The sequence below is a fragment of the Haemaphysalis longicornis genome, unplaced genomic scaffold, assembly GCF_048455015.1.
Source record: "Haemaphysalis longicornis isolate Haplotype H1 unplaced genomic scaffold, Haemaphysalis longicornis Haplotype H1 scaffold_1, whole genome shotgun sequence".
Taxonomy (NCBI): Eukaryota; Metazoa; Arthropoda; class Arachnida; order Ixodida; family Ixodidae; genus Haemaphysalis; species Haemaphysalis longicornis.
This window is the reverse complement of record NW_027526203.1, coordinates 306,972,082-306,994,582: the sequence shown is the minus strand read 5'-3', so window position 1 is coordinate 306,994,582 and position 22,501 is coordinate 306,972,082. Positions and strand designations below refer to the sequence as shown.

Below are 22,501 nucleotides of genomic sequence, written 5' to 3'. Positions count from 1 at the left end.
CTGGAAACAAACGTGCTGACTGCGCATAAACATCTCTCTTCCTGACTGCCCGCTCAGTCCTTTACGTGCCTCCTTTTCTTTTGCCCTTTGGAGTCGCGCAAAGTAGAAGGCGCGCTTTTAATACATGGAGGTTTGTGCTTTAATTGCGAGTTCAACCGCTACCGTAGGCAGACATGAAAACATTCAGACCCCGCAGTGGAGCTCGGACGTGACTTTTTAGCTGCAGTTCACCACGCAAAACTACGAATTAAAAAGTTATACCCTAGGTCTCTCTTGAAAAGATGGAAACATGAGCACAGGGGGTTATCGTCATGGCTGCAGCGTCGTGTAAAGTTCTTTTTGTGCTATTAAAGCGAGCACAAAAGTTGGTTTGGGTGCTATGTAGCTTCTTCAAGCCAACAATGTAACGCGTGCCCTTTTCGACTCGCTCATGACAAGAGCAAATAATGGGGATGACAGTATATTTCAGATGTCTGTTCAGGAAACCCTTATTGCTACAACTAGTTCGTCATGCCGTGCAGCTGTTCACGTGGGCAGGCCAATTAAACAGAAACTTCCGCGAATTTTCCACTAGAATGTGATGAGGCTCTTGAAGGCACCCGCCGCCGTGGCTAACGCATTGTGGTGCTGCGCCGCAGGCCGCTGGTTCGATTCTGTTAGCGGTGACCGTTTTTCTGATAGTGGCGAATATTTGTCGAGATTTCCGCGCACGTTAAAGATCCTTGGGTGGTCAATATCAACCCGCCGCATGGCACTACGGCATGTTTCCCAGCTCACGGGAAACACAAGCCAGCAATCTGATTGGTTTTTTTACTCTTAAAAGAGACTGTGGGTTGGTTTTATGTCCATATAGTGAATGACCAGGCACTGCGATAGAGTGACCTAGGAAGGCTAGCAAAATACGGACAGCGCTGTGAGATTATTTAACTTAAGGATTACGTTTTTCATTGAGAAATATGTGTGTGCGGATGCCACATTTCCCGATTGATCGTGTGTACGGTATCGTTATCCATAAATCTGGCACCTTTAAAAGCAGCAGTTTGTCAGAGGAGTGCAGTGGAGCAAAGCCGCCTCAGTTTTTTCGAGCGAAATCTCTATCACACCCAGAAAACGGCTTCCAGTGACAACATAAACTTCAAGCTCAGCCAAGGTCAAGCCAGCGCCCCGTGAGATTGCGCAGTGAAAGCTTCTAATCACTCGTTCGTTCCAAGTGGAGGGGGGATAGAGGGAAAGAGTAGGGGGGAGTGCCATCGTAACACGATACAAGGATGCGCTAGATGCATCCTGGTTCACCGCACTTTCACGCTGTTACAAGAAGAAAGCGTACGCGTATTGCCCCTGCCGTGCCGACGTAGTGTGGTTGGCGAGCGATTTGCAGGAGAGCTGCATCCGTTGCGATAACGAAGAGCCAACAGCCAAACTTCATGGTTTAATACATGGCGAGTAGGGAAAAACTATAGTACGCTAGGACACTGGCATGCCGAAAGCATTAGAACTCTATAAGGCAGAGTAGCATTGTCCGCGGCGGGCGCTAACATGCATTGGCCCGGCTTGTCGGGGCCGGTGATTCGTAACAGCGCCGCCTGTGCCAGGCAGCGTCTGTTTTTAACAAACTGCTTTAACAAAGTTTCCAGATTTACCTGTGGTTTTTTGCATAATCCTGCACCGCGGCCCTTTTTTTTTAAATGAAACGATATTTCGGTAATACGAATGTCAGAATACATGCACCTTCAAAATAACAATATTTGTCAGATTTCTCCCGGCTGTTGTACACACCGCCCCTTTTTCTACGAATTGGTATTTCTGAACCCAGAGATTTGTAAAATCTGTGTACATTCTTTATGGCGAACAGTTTATGAGCCTCTACTGCTCAATGTATATTAAAGGGACCGTGCAACAGTTTCGATAAGCGCTTTCACTCTTCCCTTCGCGTCTAAAACCACTGTGAAAGCTATAGTTATCGCCAGCATGCACGGAGCGGCACTGCGTGATTTGCTCGTCGCTGCAGATACGCCTTCCGTTTCTGTTTTGTTTTTGTGGCTTTATTTTTAAAGTTGCCATCGAAAAGTGTTAATTGCGGCAACTGAAGGAAAACCGGCCAACAGCCGCCACATGGCCTTAGTGGCGTAATTCGAGCCGTTAAAGAACGTCAAGACCGGGAAAGAGAAAAATCTTTTGAGCGAGTTTCCAAGTTATCTGATGAGCATAGAGCAGTAATTTTTGGCTGAGGTACTTTGTGACCCCCTAATCTAAGCACTGGGTGTGTTGGGTGGCTACGTTCTGCAAGCATTTAAGATTAAGAAAAATTCAAAAAAGTGTTGCAGGGTCCCTTTAAAGCGTCACCAGTTATACCTAGGGAGTACCGGTAGGAGGCTATGCCTCTTTACTTAATGTATGATAAACCGCAGATGAATGGGACATACATGTCGGGCTTCTCTATTAGCCAGAGTGAACCCTTTCGACGCAGCGATTTGTTATATGGGTGCACGACAGAGAATCATATCAACGGGAGTTTTTGTAAGGTTGGCGTGAACTTTATAGGCGCTGGAAGCCAGCAAATGTGGCTTGGGGTTGTTGGACGACTGCAGTGATTAAAGATATGGCGTGACAGGTGGTCGGACACGCGTGAATTAACAACGAATATGTTTCTGGTCTCCGTCGATTTTCAGGCTCTTACACGGCCTACTGGATTCCTGCAAAAAAAGGGTATTCTGGAATCTTCACCTCGCCGGCTCTCAAGAAGGAACCAAACCAGTGCCTACGTTTTTTTTATTACGTGCCGGAAGCCAGGCCGCAACGTGGTCTCCTGGTGCGCCTCATTCGGAACCTGAAACCGGGATTAAAAACTGCTGTGCAGCAAAACCTGACATTAGGTAATTTTTTTCCCGCTTACGAAACAGCCCTGCCAGCAGTGGGGAGGTTCCGCACGCATTTTTCCCGAAGAGAAAAAAAAAAAAATTCTGCGGACATTTTGCACCTTTTAAAGCGTTCCCCACATCAACAGAATCTCACCAAAAACGATATACCGGAAAGTTACTCGGGCAATTCCTTTATAGTATTTTCCATACGGGAGAACGGAATCTTGAAAGGAACGAGACGACCAACGCCCCTGAGAAAGGGTAAATCAAGCCGCCACAGAATGACAAGGGTCAGAAATACACAGAAATACACTGTTCGGGGGAGGGGGGAGAGGTACAATACACAGTTTTGAAAATATGTTCGCGTTTTTGCTTGGCTTTTTGTCCTTGGGCGAAGGTGTGTGAACGCCTTTTTTCTTGTTAAGTTTATCTTGGAAACAGACATGCAACAGAATATACCGGCTCCCACGTTGCGCTTCTAAAGTAGATGCCCGAATTAATTGTTGTGTTTGAATGGTGTATATGGACGGGTGGTAGAATAACTTCTATGATGCTAGGCATAGAAAACATTTTGGTTGAATATCAGCTGCAATGAAGCTTGCAGTAGTAAAAAGCTGCAGCTATACTTAGCCCTCTTGAAGACGGCGAGGGTGAAATTGTTATTTTGGCAATGTTTTGTGAGATTACAAATGCAAACAGCCGAGCGGCACCTTTGTATATTTCCGAACAAATTATCGCGTGGGCGAGGGAAGTTGCTGTCGGGTAGCACAATAGCGCCGGTGACGGCCCACGCACGCTGCATGTTTTCCCCGCCGCGTTTGTGCGCGAAATGCTTTGTACGAGTGAAAAGATAGTTCCAAATGTGTCACAAGTACAAAACGGAGCCCTCTATGCCCATGTCGTCTATGCCTCAATATTCTCCTAGAAGAAACGGACCAGACGCTGTGGCACATGACTTCGTCACTACTGCCCAAGAGATGGACGCCAGCGGAAGTAAGCTACAGCGCCAGAACAGAGCACAAGGTAAGTGGCAATAAAAAGATTATGATATCCGAAAATTCCGGAGACGACGTTGGCTAAAAAAAGAACCGCTCGAGGAAAACCCGCCTTGCCGTTTAAAGTTTGAGCAGTGGGTTGTGTTTGTATTCTTCTATATGTGAGTTTAACGTCTGATGGCTCCCTGTCGCATCATTTTAGATGTGCATTGTGCACCGTGCACGAAAAGGTCCGTGATGCATTTTTGTTTTCCCTTCTTGTCGTATAATGCACCTTTGCTTGGAGGAGTAGGGATTCCACCCCAGTGGGCTTTGCTTCCAACTACCATATGTATGTGTTATGGCGTTCCTGGGTCATGTTGCGTTTGTGCAAAATAAAAACAAATCGCGAAATAACAGCATGCTTATTTCCATCGATTTGTCACAAGCATTTAACGCATTTCCAAATTCATTTCCGCTGAGCTCCACTCACAGTGAACCGACAGGCCAACTGCGCTCACTTTTAGGGACTCTGACTATCATTTAACCGCGTACTACTAGAAGTAGCTCGTATGGCCACTTGCGTATATCCCCTCCATTTTTTCCCGATGTTAGTTCGACTACGAGGCGTCCGCTTAGAAATACGTGCGGCAAGGGGTGGGGTGTAGAGATGAAGGGAGGATGCTGGAAGGAAGGAGCGGAGGTGGGGGGGGGGGGGGGAAGTAAACCAGAGAACGGTAGGACGTTTGACCTTAGGCGCGCATGGAAAAACAACTAACGAAGCAGTTCAGGGAGGTATGGGCTGGGCGTCGTTTGAAGTTAGAGAAGCACAGAGTAAAATATGCTTTGAGATGAGGTTGAGGGCAATGGATCAACGAAGGTGGGCAGCTTAGGTTTTTAGGTACCTATACTTGAAAAGCGTGGACACGCAGTGGTTAAGAAAGACCAGAAGGCTAACGATGAAATACGGAAAGAACAGTGGAGAATCCAACAGCCAAGGTAACCAAAAAAGAGGCAAGGCAGATTGAAACGAATAAATGGAGGGAAAAAATGGAAGCTAAAACGTCGTTAGAGGTGTACAGGGCTGAGAAATTGAACATCAGAAAGGAAAATTTGTACGATAATTCCCAGGGCAGTGCTTTGCTTTTTGAGGCTAGAGCAGGTTGCCTGCGAACTAAGAGTTTTGTGGGGAAGTATTCACAAAATGATGGGGTATGCGTGGTCTGCGGAAAAGAAACAGAAACTATGCGGCACATAGTGTTAGAATGTGAGGGTATCCATCCAAATCTACATGAAGGGAATATTGGGCTTCCAGAAGCCCTAGGATTTAAGGGTATCAGAGAGGAAGTTAACTTCAAATCTGTCGAGGGGACGAAAAGAAGATTAGAATGCTGGTGGACGAAAAGCAGAGAGGGGAATATTGCCTAGGACAGTTACCACCTGTAACAGGGAAAAAAAGTATTTCGGGCCTAATAAGCTTTAGTGCCTGCCCTAAGCAGCGCTAGTATTAAACCAAGGGTGTAAAACATGGTTATATTAGTCCTTTTTGGTAATAAGAGATGTCATCACCCCGCTTCAAAGGGGAAACCAATAGCAATAATCATCATCATCATCATCATCATCGGCGGTAAGTTGGTAAGCTGCATGTCTCGCGCGCAGCTTGCTCATCAGGCTTGCTTGTCCTTGCGCTCTTGTGCTCGGTGTGCACTCGCTCTTTTTATTCGCGTCACTCAGTGCACCCACTGAGTGACGCGATGAAAAAGGAAGTCCGGGACTCCAGCACGCGAAAGCCCTAACTGCGCTAAGGATCGCGCTGTAGTAGTGGTAAAAAGGGAATAAAGGCGCACTAGTGGGCGCATATCGACCTTGAAAAAATATAGGTGGTATAAGTTGAAAAGTTCAGCGGTCGATTTCTTCGCTTGGCAACACTGGAAACGGTCACAGACATGGCCGATGCGCCACGGGTACGGCGCGGCTTGGGGCTTTGCGTCCGCACGCCGATGAAAAAAAAAAAAAAAATTCCCCGCATTTCCCCGAGGGGAAGAATGTGAAAGTGCGAATGCACGAGTTGAATTTGCGCGGTTCGGTAATGTTCGCGAAAGAGAGATCACACACACACACACAACTACAACGAAAGAAAGATGCATTTATTCACAGACACCTATTTGTGTTGTCGTTGTACTTGATTGCTAGAGCGGATCTCAGCTTTGAAATTTCGTGTCAGTACTCCTTTAAGCGGGTGCATTAGCCCTTCTCACGCCCGATTCCTGGCCAATCCCCCACGTGGGTATGTGCCATGTCAGCGGCCAGGCAGCGCGCGCCCATCTCTCCCCGTTGCCAAGGAAGACGAGGAGATTCCTGGCCAATCCCCCACGTGGGTATGTGCCATGTCAGCGGCCAGGCAGCGCGCGCCCATCTCCCCCCGTTGCCAAGGAAGACTTGAAGCGCGCGCACCCGCAGCTGTTGCTATGCGGACGGCGGCGGACGCTTCAGGCTCGCTTAAGAAGTGCATTCGCACTTAAAAAAAAAAAACACCGGCGCGTGTCTCTGTTCCGTTTCAACCCGATTCTCAAGGGCGGTGTCAACAGAGATGGTATTAATCGCACGCGAGGCAGTAATTTGCGTTCGACGTGCAACACACTCATGCGCGTAGCACGGACAAGTACCGCCATCCCACGGAGCTCGACGTAACGAGTGACGGCGCACTCACACGGTTGCCTGTATGCGCTCCTCGCCAGTGAATATAAGCAATATATACAGCGCCCATCAAAGATGGCTACAAGAAACAGATATTTACTGCGCTCACCGCTAAGTATTCTTGAATCTGAAAACAATGAATACATACTGGCAATGCGAGAAACAAATAAAAAGACGGATGGCAGACAGCATGAGCAATCCGTATGAGTACGTAACAGGGATTGCGAAGCTAGGTAGGTAATTTGCCTCTCAAGCAGTAGAGAGACAGCGTGGCAGAAATAAATGCGGCCTTTGTACTTCCCAAAAAGGTACAGCGGTGCGCGAGCTCAGCCTCTATAGATATGCTGCAGATGGGGATAAAGTCCCAAGCATTGCGATCACACTACACATCACTCACGTATACTGTTTTCATGTTTCCATACGAATGTTCGTCTTGCTTTTGTTTCTGCCCTTACCGGTGCATATTCGTTGTTTTCATATTGAACGTTTGTAGGAAGTGAGCGCGGTGTATGCCCGTTTCTTCTACCTGACTTGTTTGAGTGCTGTTTTTTGCAACTAGTAGAGAGCTCCGTTATGAATTCTGTCCACCTGGGATCCCTCAGCGTGCAGAGGACGCCGTGTACAGGGTCTGTTTCTCGCTTCTGCTGTAAAAAGGCCACCGAGTTCGGGTTTCCAACCAACGGGCTCATGTATATTAGCATATGCGCTTAGTTCCCCTTTAACGCGTGCGCAACGCTCCCCCGTGGGAAGTCCTCCGCCCCCCTCGCGTCAGAAGTGTAGGACGCACTCAGTGTATTTTGCATCGAAGCTCCCCAAGTGCAGTAGCGTGATTTCGCGCTCTAAGCTTTTAATGCTTGGCAAAAAAAGCCAGAGACAGCTGTGATTTTTACCATCTACCTCTTGCGTGCAGCTTGAATATGAATGCTATTCGGAAAAGGATGTGGAAACTCCGTTTTTCTGTGCCATCGACGACGTCGAAGTATACCCCTGCGGTGACAAGAAAGGTAACAGCAACATTGTACCGCTTTCCTTATGCTGTTTGCTTGAATGGAGATGATCGCCGAGCGCTGTTTCACTGCAAAAAGTTAATCGTAGCGACATTGGCGGTGGGCTCGAAAAGGACCTGCAAGTACGTACTTCAAGAAAGTCAGAAATTATTAAAACTTGCAAATAATAGTGCTTTAGCCTGAGCTAACATTGCTTATAAATATCGCCGCATGACACAGTGAGAGGAATAGAGATTGACGAAGTTGAGTGGACAAGACGGTAGTTGGAGGAGATGGAGTGCTAAGGCATAGTCACACTGTCGCAATGATAGCAATGTAAATTTTTCTCTTCGTAAAGGTATATAAAATAACTGATCTCGGTATTTCGCAGAACTGACGAAATCCCATACACGAGAAATTCTTAGTTAAACTTTTTAACCAATGGAGACAAATGAAGTCTCTCGGTTGTGAACTTTTAATACCGCTGGGAGAAAATCCGGATGACACGTGTTGGTGAGAAATTTGCAAACGTCGATATTTTTTCGGCATTCATTAAAATTGCACCCGACCTTTCCAACAAGCACCAGTAGCTACGTGACTGGGGCGCCACGTGGCGTATGACCTTTCGGATGTGGTCAGATGAGAGTGGTAATGAGGTGTCACGATGATTTTTTTTGCTGTTAATCGTTTTATTTTCTTTGCATCAGAAGGGAGATTTATTCCACACTGTGAAACTGAGTTTGGTTGTGTAAGAAACAGCGTAAGTTTCGCACGAAAGAATTGGGGCGTCACTTACATACTAGGCGCTTTCGCCTTTGTCCACTGTCAAATTCCAGGGATTATAAATAAAAAGGGTATACCTCCAAACTTTCTTCATGTCATGAAATTGCTCTGCGAAAAAAAAAAAATTGAAGTCCCTGTTTTTCGTATTTCATCCCCAACGACATTACTTGCTTTAAAATCTGCCCTTTTGCGTAACAGTTTGTCTAGAAAACATTTCTGCTAATTGTAAAAAGGCTCATTTTGTGTGTGCAAAATTAAATTTACCATGGTTTTGACTTTTTGTGAATAAAGCACTTTCAGTTGGCAAGAAATAAAAGCTTCCTATAAAATTGTTGTACGTTAAACATGAAGACGATTGGAAAGAAATAAATTCCTATAAACGTGCTATATGCTAACCATGAAGGCAATCTGTCTTCTAACTGCGAGAACTGTTCAATTGGAATTGAACTTTTCATTAAAAGAAGGGCAAATTGGTGTGGCTCCATCCGTAGGGCAAACATTCGGATTGAAACATTGCGGTGGGAAGTGTTTATTTTGGGCGGTGACACCTCCTGCCTAAGACGGGGTGCTGAAATAGTACTGCGCTGCGTCAGTTTTTGCTTGAGGTATGTTTTGAGTACGATCGATTCCTAATTTCTTTTTTTTGCCACAGTTAGGCTATTACAGTTCGATTCATAAAAAATAGTAATTTTGTTGTGAGGGCCCCTATACGGACGACTGAGACAGAAACTGCGAATAAGCTTCCACGGCACACTCGTATTTACTGCACATTGTTAACCCTCAAATATCTCTCGCATCTTTTATGATGAACCCGGCACTATCCCTCGGCTGCGGGTCCATTACAAATGTGAGAATGTTTTGTACGTCATTCAGGAATAAACTTTTTCTTCTCAAAAGAATAAAAGCGGCACGGTGCACGGCACTGTGACGGCGGGTAAGGCAAAACATACGTTATTACACGCGATAATGAATGCGGTAGTGTGCTGATGTGTTAATGCCGGTTGACGCAATGCATGTAAATTGTTCGTAAGGCTGTTCGTACAGATCAAGGATAACTGATCTTGTTTATTCTTAATAACAAGTGTGACACACTCCCCTTTGTTGGACATTGGGTGCTCCCCTCAAAAACCTAGATGAACTGTTTCAAAATAGCAATATTTTTAATACGGCAAGCTTTCAGAGTGAATAATCATTTCGCCACATAACTTTGCAGAAATATCTGGCATTTTCGTGCAGTGAGTCGTAAAAAGGTGACGCCCACAAAGTTCAAAGTGCAAAGTCTGGTCTTACGCACTGAAGTTTCACGTGGGTTAAGACGCACGCCCTAGTCGAAAACTACGAATTAGTTTAGACCCCCTGTGGGCATTTAATGTGCGCTGAAATCTCCACACATGGGGGTTTAGTTTTTCTCATCCATCAGAAAGAGAGCAGCAACGGCTGACATTGAACCATGTCCTCGCTCTCACCAGCACAGCACCGTCGCGGCGGGGGGCCTTGACTTGCGCCTGATATGGCTCCCACCCCTCTGGAACCATTTCTTAAACATAATATTAACCCGCCGCGGTGGCTGCGTGGCTAAGGCGTTGTGCTGCTGAGCACGAGGACGCGGGTTCGATTCCCGGCCACGGCGGCCGCTTTTCTGATGGAGGCGAAAAGCAAAAACGCCCACGTGCACGAGATTTCTGCGCCCGTTAAAGATCCCCAGGTGGTCAAAATTAATCCGGAGCCCTCCACTACGGCGCGCCTCATCGCCTGCGTTGCGTCGGTGGGTTAATCCCTACAGTCAATCAAACGTGGTATTGAACAACAATCAAGGTTCTACATTCTATGAAACTTGCACAAGAGAACTTCGCCGAGCCTTTAAGAACCATCGATCCATTCGTGACGGAAGCAATCTGACATGAATAAATGCTGAAAATGCTGAACTGGTCTTGATTTGCATATCCAATGTAGCGATAGGGCTAATATTGTAAAGGTTAAAGCTCACCTTGTCTGAAGTGGGGCTTTGGGGCTATATTTTGTCGACTTTTCTCATAAGACTGAGGCGTAATATTGCTAGGAATTTTGGGTTTAGTCCAAAATAAATTACTACACAGCACGGGCAAACGCGCCACACTTCCGTGTGTATTCGACAGTACGCGGAAATCGATTGTACTATTGCACAATTCGGACGACGCCTGGAACTTCACTGCTGAAACATTTGCAGGGGGCAGCTAGGTTACAAGAAAACAAGAGATACGTGCGGCGATTTAGACTAAAATGACCGAGCAGAAAACATGTTTCACAGACATGTCGATGCCAATCAGGCTGGAAAGAAAGCTTAATGAATGCATCGGGCGCTTCTGCTGTAGCTTGAGCAAATAATGCCGTAACTAAGCCACTTTAGAGCTGACATTTTTGGTGAACTCATTACGAAACAAATATGACTTCAGGGATTACGTTATTAGAGTATTAACTCGAAGGTTCAACTTTTGACAATCAATTATACAAAAAACGTTGATATTTTTGTAAAGCTCTCTTTCAAACTTAGCATTCAAAATGATAGCTTCATGTACGCAAAATATTGCATCTACAAACGCTTCTATAGCAGGTTCCTAAGACTGGCACGGAATGTTAGTAGCGGCTGAGTGGTGGCATTGCAACGTGGATACGCAATGCTTGAGGCACAAAGGACGTTTCCATCAGAAAAAAAGGGCGTCATTTGTTGTGAAAAAAATTGGCGATCCATGCCGCTCCTCAACAACGCGAAGGAGTGGAATTTCTGCTTATTGAGGTTGCAGGCGTTAACGCACGCGTTAAAATATCTGAAAAGGGCCTCCTTCGTGCTCCCAGAATTAAAAAATAAAAAGAAAGCTGGGTGGTAAGAGTAGTAAATTAACTTTAGCGTTCGATTAAATAACCATCCTGCAAAATACTAGTACACATGTGACAAAGATGTGAAGTAAAAGGTTGGTGAGGGGTCATGTTGCGAAGGGAAGGTGGTTTTAGCGCGGAATGACTGCAGGAGCCACGTACACTCTGAATCCGCTCAATTCTCTGCCGGCTAAATGATGCGACTTCGCGGCGGACAAAACACCAGTTGAATCGCACTTTCTATGAGACTAAGCTCTATAGCCATCGTAGGTTAAAACGTGCGCAGGAAGCTTTCGAGGTCAGAGTGTAAAAAAAAAAATGGAACAACATTTTCAAGAACGTAAACACCAGCCTCGTTTCTTTAGTCGAAGGAATTGATCCATGTGTACGAGTGAGCAGAATTGTATGTATCTGGTGTAGGAGAAAAGATTTCGTGCGGATTCGACGACGGACATCTGTGCGGCTGGAACACGTCTAATGAGTCCGGAGCCCTGCCTTGGGTACTCAGCGATGTCGCAAACGGCCTTCCCCAGCTTCCTCGTCAAGACCACACGCAAGGAACGCCTCAAGGTCTGTGGTGCCTTCATTTGATGGCTGGTTTAGAGAGGTCATTAGGCGGAATAATTTGCCGAGACGACATGAGAGGAAAGAAAATTGTATATCTTGACCAAAGTAACGAGAAGTGAGACATTTTTAAGTAAGGCATTGGCATGTAATCGATACTTTTTTTTGGCCCACTTGCAAGCTCTCGCATTCGAGAAAGACGTTTTAAAGGAGCCATGAAGAGAAAATACAACTTCGTTTAGTTTGAAAGAACTAGGATTCAGTATCTCACTCAGCTCCATTAGAGCCACTAAAGATGTTTTTTAACGAAAAAAAAGCAAGAAGTATTTAAAAACTTTCAAATTTTGCGCCACAGTGACGTGTTATGAGCAAGAATGACGTCGTACGGGCCAACAATAAAATATAATTTTCAGTGCGTTAACTGCCCGTTAGCATTCAAGTGATGCGGTCAAATGGAACTAGAGGCCCCATTACAGACGTCCAGTCATATGTCGTCGCGACAGGTCAGTTAGGTGGCCGCGAATCGCACAAACAAGGTTCCGTGACGTCATAGAAAAGTTGCGGGAAATTGGCTAGGGGGTCGCGACTGCTTCACACGTTTTCTTTAATATCTCCGTTATTTTTTCTAAGATTGCACTGATATTGGTATCATTGTTATCGGGACTACGCAGTCTTTCTAATAAACCCAACTTGTAGTTTGTCTTCATGGCTCCTTTAAAGGTGTATAAATGCTCTTCTTATAACGGTTAATATCTGTGGAAATGTTTGTCTCCAATCACGTTTGAATGAACTAGGTATTCAGTAATACATAATGTTTTTGAAAGTCAGTAGTTGTGGCCAAGGACTGAAAGTATTTCTCGAGACATGACGGACCAGTTAAAAGTGTCATTTTTACTGTTTTTGTTCTTGAATGAAAAAATACAGACATGCTTCACTAATGTTATCATTTACGAAAACTGGGCGGACGCAGTGACTCTGGTTTATGTTTGCGCAGGGCAATTTGTCTACGCGGAAAACGAGGCACAAAATGGCGTCGTCACGGCCAAGCTCCTGAGCCCCGTCCTCGATTCAGAATGGGTCGGAGCGGCTTGCCTGTCGTTCTGGCATTTTGCCGTTGTGGAAGATCCCAAAAGGTAGGCTCTTACGACGCGGGGAACACACCTACGAGAGTTAGTCGCCGCCATAGAAAACACAAAACGCAGCTTCCTAGGGCTGAAGTTGTGCCCGTGCCTTCTCCAAATGACTTATTGTTCGGATAAAGTGAACAAATCAGCAAATGACGAGGTCCATAACAAGATTTGACCTAAAAAAAGCTATCAGAACAGTGCGTTTGATAAATACAAAGTGCGAGGCTAAGACTGCATTTTTTTTAAGAACTACTTGCTAGATCTCTGTACTTCATTACGCCGATGAGTGTCCACAGTCATTGGTCATTCAGGTGAGTTAGGGCGAAGAAAATTCACGCAGTTAAGAGGTGCAGGCTCGACGAACTGCATTCCCTCCGCGAAAGAAAAGGTGTATGCTAGGCTATTTCATATGTGCACGAAATATTCGACAACTCCCTGTTCATTTCGTTACTGGAATTGAATTCTTCTCATATTCATTAAAAGAACTGAATAGAGGTACATCTGCTTGACTGCCCGAAATTCACGGCATTTTCCCTCCTTTCTTTTCCAAATATTGTTCCTATTTGTGGTCTCCCAATAAAGTTTTGGTGCGTATCTTGCAAATTGTGGCTAACGAGACTGCATTAAATCTGCTCTCGCATTGCACAAACCCTTGTAGCTGCAATCTCACCGTGGTTTCCGGAAACGAAAGTGAGTGGTGGTCAGGTTCCCAACAATTGAAACGTTCTTGGAATCAAGAGGTCATCCGGATCTGGCTACAGGGTGGCAAGGTGAGAGAAAATGTTCGGAGGTTGGAATTTTTTGCAACTCTTGCAGATTTCGCGGCTATGATTCGCGTGACTTAATTCTTAAGCGCGTAAGATAACTGCGTATGGTAACTGGCGCTGAATAAACGTTTTATTGAACGAACTGAGACAATTAGTGCACTTATAAAGACAAAGATGGTCAGGAACGGGCAATTTTCGCTACAAATTGCCCAGATAATTTTTTGCCGCTCATTTTTGCAGAACGGTAGTTTCAGTTTTGCGGCAATATTAGTTCTAAAAGGAAGGCTTCCTGCGTTTACAGATAATTTAAACTTGACGTGTATTTTCTTCGGCAGGGCCTTTCGTTTTATCGCTTTTTTTTGTGAACAGAAAAGGCAACACTGACGTGTTACAATTTTGTTCTTCTTGCAGTTCTGGTGGTTCAAAAAATTGAGGCTATTATGACGTTGCCGAAAAACTTCTTTATTTATTTCGGAAGAATTGTGTTTTATGTTTCGCTCACTGCTCACACTATGTAACCGTAACGGCCCATGAGTTATCAGTGCACACACCTGCTAAATGAAACCTTCTTTAAATTTATTTAAGTGGTATGTTGGCAAGCGTGCCTCAACGAAAATTGAGGAAAATGTTTTTTTTGCACTAAAAGGCAAGGAAACGCCGTTTACGTTGGTAAAGTGCTTGTCCCAACCTAACCAGTTTTTTTTTGTACGTGTATTCAATGCTCAAGGGCCAAGTGTCTATCGAGGCCCAGCTTGGAACTGGACTAATCGCGTTGGACGACGTTGTCTTGGCCTACGGACAATGCCCTTCAGAACGTGAGTGGATACGGAATGCTTTCAAAAGCAAGTGCAAAATTCGCTTTGCGCTCCATTTTGTTGCGCGGAAAACGCAAGATATACTTCAGTGCATTGGACCGTGAATTAGCCAAGATCAGGGCACATGAGTTCATAGGTAAACTGCGGAGGTGCGAAATAACCATAACTTTTTGCACATGCATAATAAAAAGAGGAGATTTATCGGCTCACTTCGCTCCAGGCGTCACCGAAAGATGTCAGTCATCGGCCACCCTTAATTGCCACGAACTCATGCTCCACTTCCCCCCCTCCTCCCCCCCCCCCCTCATCACAACCTTTTTCTCACCTTTCGCTCCTCCCATAATGAATGCAATAGAGGTTCGTTCAATTCAATTCACTTCCCCGCTTTTGCAATGCTCGGGTGCCATCTGTTCGGAGAGCGCGCATTTATCTCGCCTTTTTTCCATGCCATTTTTAAAGTGCTGTTCTTTTTCTCTTTTTCATTTTATATCGTTAAACCAATAGAACCTTTATTACTATAGGACTGTACTATAAGATAATCCTGTTATTTTAACAGAGGCTAAAAATAAATGCTGCAAATGCTGCGTCGGTCCATATTATGGTGAGCAATAAATACATATTACTGCGTGGTTCCGTAGCCCTCCAATGCGGCGTGCCCACATGCAGCTTCGGCGAGTTGGCCCCCCAGAAATATAAATTTGCGAATTTTCGATTCAGCTTGAGCAAAATGTATACGAGTTACCTATTGATCCAAAAACACAGAAAATTCAGCGGATGGTGATTTCTAGCATACGTGGTGTGCATCAGAAATGTGAAATATGAAATGTGAAGTGCTTGCATTTCGTGAGGCTACAGTGCAGACCGAAATTTTAAGCCAACACGTATGCTACAGGCTACCGTCATGCGCCGAATTCGCTTTGTTGGCCGCATGCATTGGTCACTCGAGAACATCGCGGCGAGGCTCCCACATGGGGTTATCTTAAAGTGCAAGTCACCAACCATTGCATTCTGAGAGGTTCTCGTGTCGCCTGCTTCACCACAATGCACCCGAGTGGTGGATCATTCCGACCGAAGAGAAAAAGAAGAGCAATTACGTGGCCCTTCGCTGCAGTTGGCTCAAAAAACTTATCTCTTCTACTACGTGACGTAACGCTGCCATAGCGTTTCACATTGCATGATGCTACTATTTTTGAGCGTAATTCTAAGTCGACAGTTGTCATCTGTCAAATTTGCTTTTATGGATGTCGCGATTGATCGCACAGGTGCAACGGGGCGGTTCAAATTTCATTGCAGGGCCAAAGGGCGAACCGGGGGCTCAGGCTCCTCATGCATTTTGTTTAGATTTTGAAAACATAAATACGCTAAAGGAACACTAATGCCACTGCGATAAAAACATTTAGATTAAAATTGGCGCATGCAGCATATATTGCGCTCCCTAACACCTGATGGTGTACCGGCTATTTACCCTGTCGCAATGTATTTGTAGTTTGCAGATAAATATTTAATATATTAGACAACGTGTCCCTGTTAGAACAGTTATTAGAGTGAAAATATGCATTAACATAAAACTTCATTTAATAATGGGAAGGAACCGAATAATCCGTGCTTAAAAATAAAAGGTTCAAGAGGGCCTTAAAAAAACTGCTGTAATTTAATCCAGAAAATTCATACCAAAAATGGCAAGACCGTTATATCAGCTTCATCAGCTGTTTCAGTTGATGTTAAATACGAGAGAATGGTAAGGTATTGCTCGCAATGGCAGTCTTAGGGGTACTTCAGCTTTCTTTTATTTGCTTCTTTTGCACGCTGTCTGCAGAAGCTGAAAGTTTTTATTAGACCATGCTGATGCAATGCGTGAATCTGCAGTTTTGCGGGTGCTTCTACATTCCTGCAAAAAATTCTCTGCTTCAGCATGTAGAGTTTATGTGTTATTTGATCCTAGTTTAAAATAAAGCGCCTGAAATCACTTGAACTTTGGCCAGAATATGCGCAGAAAAAAATGAACGCGCGAGAACCGTTTCAACCAGGCAGCAATGTTAGGATCTGCTAGAGGAAAATCTAGCACTAGTGTTTAAGCGAGCCTCACGTCAATGAGCGTAAAGCGTTCCGTTCTTAGGCAGTTGTGCTCGCGAACAAGCTCAAAAGTTGCCTCTTGCGGCAAAAACTACTATGTTGCTGCAAAAAGCTAGTTAGAGTTGATTTATTAATATAAAAGTACCGTTAATGAAAAAAATTTCGGGCAGGAATTTTGTAAAATTTCCACGCAACAAGAGCAAGGGCAAAAAATGTTGCCGTTGTTAGTTCCGTCGTCTGTATTTCGTCTGCTGTCTCACCATTAGCCTTGTGAAGACGGCGGCTTACGCCGTTATTTCAAAGTTATTATAATGTTCCGTCATAAGCGTTACCCTTTCCTAAATGCAATCATTCGTTTTCGAGATGAAATACGGGCTCGAAAACAGCATGTCGTCAAAAAAGAGAAGAAATGCGCCTTACGCGCCGAAGTAGCACATTGTGAACGGCATACTGCCAGTGACTCCCACTCGAAAAAAAAAAAAAGAATGTCGGTCACGATCACCAGAAGCCATTCCTGTAGTCGAGTAATAATGGCACATTTCGTATCGGGCCAAAGATGGCACACGACTGCAGCGGCATATTTACCTCTGGTATATTGTAGTATAAAATTTTGTGGTTGAAAAGGTAACTGCGGAAATGACCTCCTGACTGTTTGAGCTGGTGCCAAAATGCCATGCAACAAAACTAGAAATGAACGCAAGGAGAACGTGCCTTTGGCCTAGTTGGTATTTGTTTACGCTGGTGGAAAAGGCCGTCACAGCAATCGGGACAGATTGAGAGGTGGAGTGCAGGGACCCAGCTCGCAACTACATGACTATTAAAAAACCCCGTAGAAATATACAGTGTCCAAAATACATGCGAGGTTCCTCTCACCTGAGATAAAACGCAAAGAATGATTACGAAATGGCATACTTGTCAGCGGCGAAACAAAATGGATGCACGAACAGGACGCAATGCGCAGATTATTTGCGCAACCTCCGGTAAGAGTACCGTTTTTCTGTTATCGCAATAGAGGATTCGTCACCACACCATCTAGTGCGTAATACCTCTATCGATTCCCACTTGGTCATGTCGAGATGTTGTCATAATATAGGAGTATTCCAAAAAGTACGTGTGGTTCAACACGTCGAACGATTCTGGCTAAGTGCGAACTTTCTTTTGATCTTAGAGACCTCCAATGCTCTAAAAGCAGCATATTTACGCACCGTACAGCTTGGCCTACGTACGTACGCACGATAACGGTAACAGATAAGCAGCACACGTTGTGTCCCGAACAAAGGGCGAGCCGTATTTGACATCGTACCCCTTCATTGTTGAGAGCTGATAACCTTCTGTATATGTAGCCACACACATGTTTTAGTTTGTTGGGGGCTGAGAAGGCCACCCTTACGTCATACCAAGTGGCAACATTCTTTACAACACGGAGCATCTGGCGAACGTAGGATATGACAGCAATTTTGTTGTGTGCTCTTTTCCTGTATTCTTGCTGTGTCCCCAAATCTTACTTTGCAAACTTCATTAGCGTGTGGACTACCGTGTACATGACCGTTTAGTTAAAAGCCGCATTTTTTTATTTTTCTAGTTGATTGTTAGAACTTGCGGATATCTTTTGAGCTAGCTTTGTTTGGAGCTGAACGCAAACAAGGAACAGCAATCGAATGTTTGGGATCTTTATGTCTCTACTCTATAAGAAATAGCCGCAGGTTGGCTTGACCACTACTACCCGCCGTGGTGGCTCAGTGGCTAAGGCGTTGTGCTGCTGAGCCCAAGGACGCTGGTTTGATTCCCGGCCGCGGCGGCTGCTTTTCTGGTGGAGGCGAAAAGCGAAAACGCCTGTGTGTTCGAGCTTTCGGTGCACGTTAAACATCCTCAGGTGGTCAAAAGTAATCCGGAGCCCTCCACTACGGCGCGCCTCATCGCCTGTGTAGCGTGGGCGCGTTAAACTTCATAATCAACCAATTCACCCCATCTCCCCGGAAAGACGAATTGTGTGCTGTTGTTCCAGTGCAGATACAATTTCTTAATAAAATCGCGTGTATCGCCTCGTAATTCGCCGAATTTGCACATGTGGTCACTCTGATTGGTCGTTCTGGGGAGCTGTGGTGAAGCCCACCTGTGGCAATTTCTAAGAGTCTACGTAGTAGGCGTTTCTTTGAGCGATGGATACGGCCAGATAATTTTGTTTTCTTCTCGAGAAAGCCTGAGCCCGAAAAAATTCAAAGATTTTTTCTGCAGTAGCCAGACAGTGTAGTTCAGTCTGGGTTTATACTTGAAAAGTTTTGCAACATCATGACACGCCAGAAGCAGTGCCGGATTAGGAAACTTGGGGGCCCGGGGCTACTGCGTCCTTGGGGCCCTGATGATGATCATGACGACGATGACGATTCCGGTTTATTATGCTTAAATTTTCGAAGCCCATGTTATGCTCTCCGATCAGTGATAAATTATACATAATTTTACTGTTTCTGGAAACAAATTTCTTGGCTTGATTTCTAGTATTATATAACGGATTTTATCAGGCGTAAAAGTTAGTATCGTTTGATTGCCGGTCCATCACAAATTCACAATTAATCGAAGTACCTCGTCGGCCTGCACACGCCATAGAACAGAAGCGTATTCTCTTACAAGAAGCACATTTTATTAAGGCTTTAAGGTTTTAGTTTTATACGCATAAAAATCAAGAGGACCAATGTATTGTCGCAAGTTGTAATGAGTAAAGTTTTTTTTAGGAAGTTCGGCGTCGATCAGGAACCCAATCTCCTGGCCCTGGCTGATTTGGCAGGGGGCTCAGCATGGAGATGGTGTTGAAAGTTTCGGAGATTGTGGCCGGTGTAACGAATTCGAGATGTTATTGATATGATGAAGGGAAGTAAAGAATTTATATACAACTATATATTTTAACAAAGCTGAGTACATTAGTAATAAAAAAAATTCAAAACTGCAGTTAAACTCCAGCTCCAAATGAGTGAACACCCTTGAGCGCCCCCAACTCCAACTCTTCTCTCTCGCATGATCCTAGTGTACACAAGCCACGGTGTAAGAAATAACTGTTCTTACACTGTGACATAAACTGCTCGAGCGACAACGACCGGGACTCTGTTCCCGCCGCAAGATCCGTCAAATTGCCCATAACACTGCTGTATCCTTAACCGATGCCACCCTCAATCTGCCTACCATCAACGGTCGCGACCCCAAGTCTCACGGGACTCTGTCTAGCTGGAATGCTCAGCCAAGAACCTTCTTTATGGCAAAACCTCGGCATTTCGACAATGTTCCTCCAGTTCTCCACCTGTATATACGGGAGGGCTCAAAGTCCGCGCAGGCAGCTGTGTCCCCCACAGACATCTGCCAAACAGTTGGCGGCGACGGCTTACGGGTCAAAATCATGTAGGTTACCCGCGCAGACGAGAAAGCACGCGGCGGTTAGAACACGCGACGCCTGTGAAGGAAGTTGGGGGGGGGGGGGGGGAGGGGGGGGGCTCAGACGTGCTACGCAACGCAACCTTCCTATCGCAGAACGATTACCACAAATACGATTAGCAGAAAAACGTCCCTTTTTGGGCTGTATAGCGGTCTGCTTCGTGCATGGGTTCGCGCATGGCCGTCGAGCCTTCAGCGGCGATGAACTCCTGTTGCGTGGCTGTGATGGTCTTGCTAGTCGGCGAGCCGTTACACATTAACGGGTCCCCTTTGGGTTGGAAAGCGCCAGGTGTGTACGGGAGATCGCATCAGACAACAGTTTAATAGGGATAGAATGCCTCTGCTCACCCCCGGGCTGCTGCTCCCGTCGGTGCCGCACAACAGTTAGAGCAGCCAGAGTTCGTGGTCGGTCGGTCGGGTCAGCGTTCGGTAGTCACTGACAGTGGAAACACGCTGAGGCTTCTCGTCTGGATTCGGGATCCACGACGGAGGCGAGTCTGGGTCGACATCTCGCTTTCGAGTCCTCAACACGTCTGTCACGTCCACTGTTCTTCCCGCGCTACTTTGGGGGTTCCTCTCCTCCTGCCGCCGTTCCCAAGCGGGACCAGATCTGCGGGCCGCCCTTTGGTCCGCGCCCTCCACCGGCTCATTCCAAAGCGAAAAGCGTACACGAGGAAAAACAGCTTACCGTCCCCAAGTCGCGGCGGAGGTCCGTTTCTAAGACAGCATGGAAGGGGTCGCACGCAGGATGCGTTTTTAAGTGGACGCAATTTTCACGGTCCCGAAAGGAAACAGACGTTTTGTTGCTTTGGCTGGCGTCCACGCTTGAGCTCTTCACACCGCCTAGGCCTGCTGATTCCCCAGCTCGAAGGAAGCCACTAGGGTAGGGCTGGTCTGGCGGCCTCTGCATCCACACGGAGTGGCGCCTCGAGAATTACGCTACGAATGGAGCCGCGCGACCTGTAGCTTCCGCAATGATTGTCGCTCATACATTCTGCACAGGCTACACCACAGAAGCGTGGGTTGAAGAGGAACGACCACGCGAACATTTAAATAACCATTCGCTCACCATTGCTGCAGGTGCACGTGCACTCCAGCATACAAAAATACACAGGTTGTGCGCAGATCAAGCAGCGAATGCCACCGGAAATCTTCGAGGCATTTCGCATTGGCAAATAAGGCGACAGCTGTGTCAGCTTCTCTTCCGTGGCATTGTCCAAAACAGAAGTATGGTTCCAGAATCACAGATTAACGCGCACGCGTGTAAAATGAGTTTTAGATGCGACTGCATCTCATTCACTCGCCTTGTCCCTCCACACGGCGTTGTTGTCCGTCCACACCCCTCCCCCTACACCATAAAAAAATAATAGTTAGCGGCGCCCGGTTTCGATCCCACGACCCTGTGGGCGGAACGCGAGGTACATGGTGCTATTCCCACTGCGCCACAAAACTTTTTTTTTCTTTATTACATGGGAGGATGCGCTCAGGCGTTGCAGTACGAGGAATACAAGCAAACAAAAGTATACCCTGAAGTTATGAGAAGCACATATACATCAAAATTCAGGCAAACACACACAAGCGTTCAAAAGAGGGAACCAGTCAGGTGGTTGGTCAAGCGAACTATACACATATGTACAAATGCCACAGTTTCTCGGAAATAGGACTTAGTTGATCTTGGTGGCTCAGCATGCCTATCACATAAGCGGCATCGCCACAGACTGTACAAACCAATCAACACGAACATGTCATAATGCGGCTCACCAAGATAGTCGAATGGCAAAAATCGGATAGAGAAAGGCGTAATATCCATGTCTTTTTTGAGCGTTCGCTGTAAAATGTCCCAGAAAAAGACAGCATCTCTGCAGTCTACAAAGCAATGATCAATTGTCTCTGGTCGAGTACAGAGCCGACAGTCTGTCGACCAAGCTATAAACAGACCCCGGTCTTTCATCCAAGTTTTAACAGGGAGCGTGCCAGTGTGTAATTTAAAGAAAAATGTTTTAACACCTGGCGGAACACACATTTTACACACTCTATTGAGGACATCCTGGTACGGACACTGGAGGTTAAGAACATGATATAAAGGTCTGGGAAAAAGTCCAGAAACCAGGGCATCAGAAATAGACTCGCGCGAAGCAGTAAATATGTACTCAAGGCTAAACTGAGCCTGTAAGAAGCGAAACGCGTCAACCACTTCTTTGAGGAAACCTCGCGGGCTTCTGGTTGCGTCCACAGACAGCGAAGACACCACAATATCAGGGAGAAAATGTGCAAGACGTATTTGCAGTACAGCTTTTAAAAAGGATGTTGAACATCTCGAAAGTAGAATAAACGAGAAAGAAGCTGCCAAAGAAACAGATGAACAATCCCAAGTCCCCCTCGCACAACCGGAAGAAAAAGGTTATCGCGACGCATTGGCTCACTACGCGAACACCAAATGAAGGTTGCAAAAATCCGGTGAGAAGCCTGTATCCTGAGTCGTGAACAATGTAACACCTGTAGGACATAAAGAAGTCGGATCACAAGAAACGTGTTACACGCCCGAGCACGAGAAAAGACGGACAGCTGCCGTTCCCGTCAGTCA

At 45.8% G+C, this 22,501-nt stretch overlaps 1 protein-coding gene across 2 annotated transcripts in view; it reads left to right on the top strand.

Annotated features, from left to right (window-relative positions):
* LOC144149666 (MAM and LDL-receptor class A domain-containing protein 1-like) overlaps positions 1-22,501 on the top strand; it is a 308,201-nt gene that overhangs the window by 42,818 nt on the left and 242,882 nt on the right. Inside the window, exons 6-12 of one of the 2 annotated variants that reach the window (XM_077681331.1) lie at positions 2,670-2,873; positions 3,787-3,881; positions 7,440-7,533; positions 11,572-11,721; positions 12,710-12,848; positions 13,501-13,612; positions 14,337-14,424. In XM_077681331.1, the coding sequence (XP_077537457.1) occupies positions 2,670-2,873; positions 3,787-3,881; positions 7,440-7,533; positions 11,572-11,721; positions 12,710-12,848; positions 13,501-13,612; positions 14,337-14,424 (882 nt within the window). Of the gene's footprint in view, positions 1-2,669; positions 2,874-3,783; positions 3,882-7,439; positions 7,534-11,571; positions 11,722-12,709; positions 12,849-13,500; positions 13,613-14,336; positions 14,425-22,501 lie in introns of both variants that reach the window. The other variant, XM_077681329.1, reaches the window with a different exon arrangement.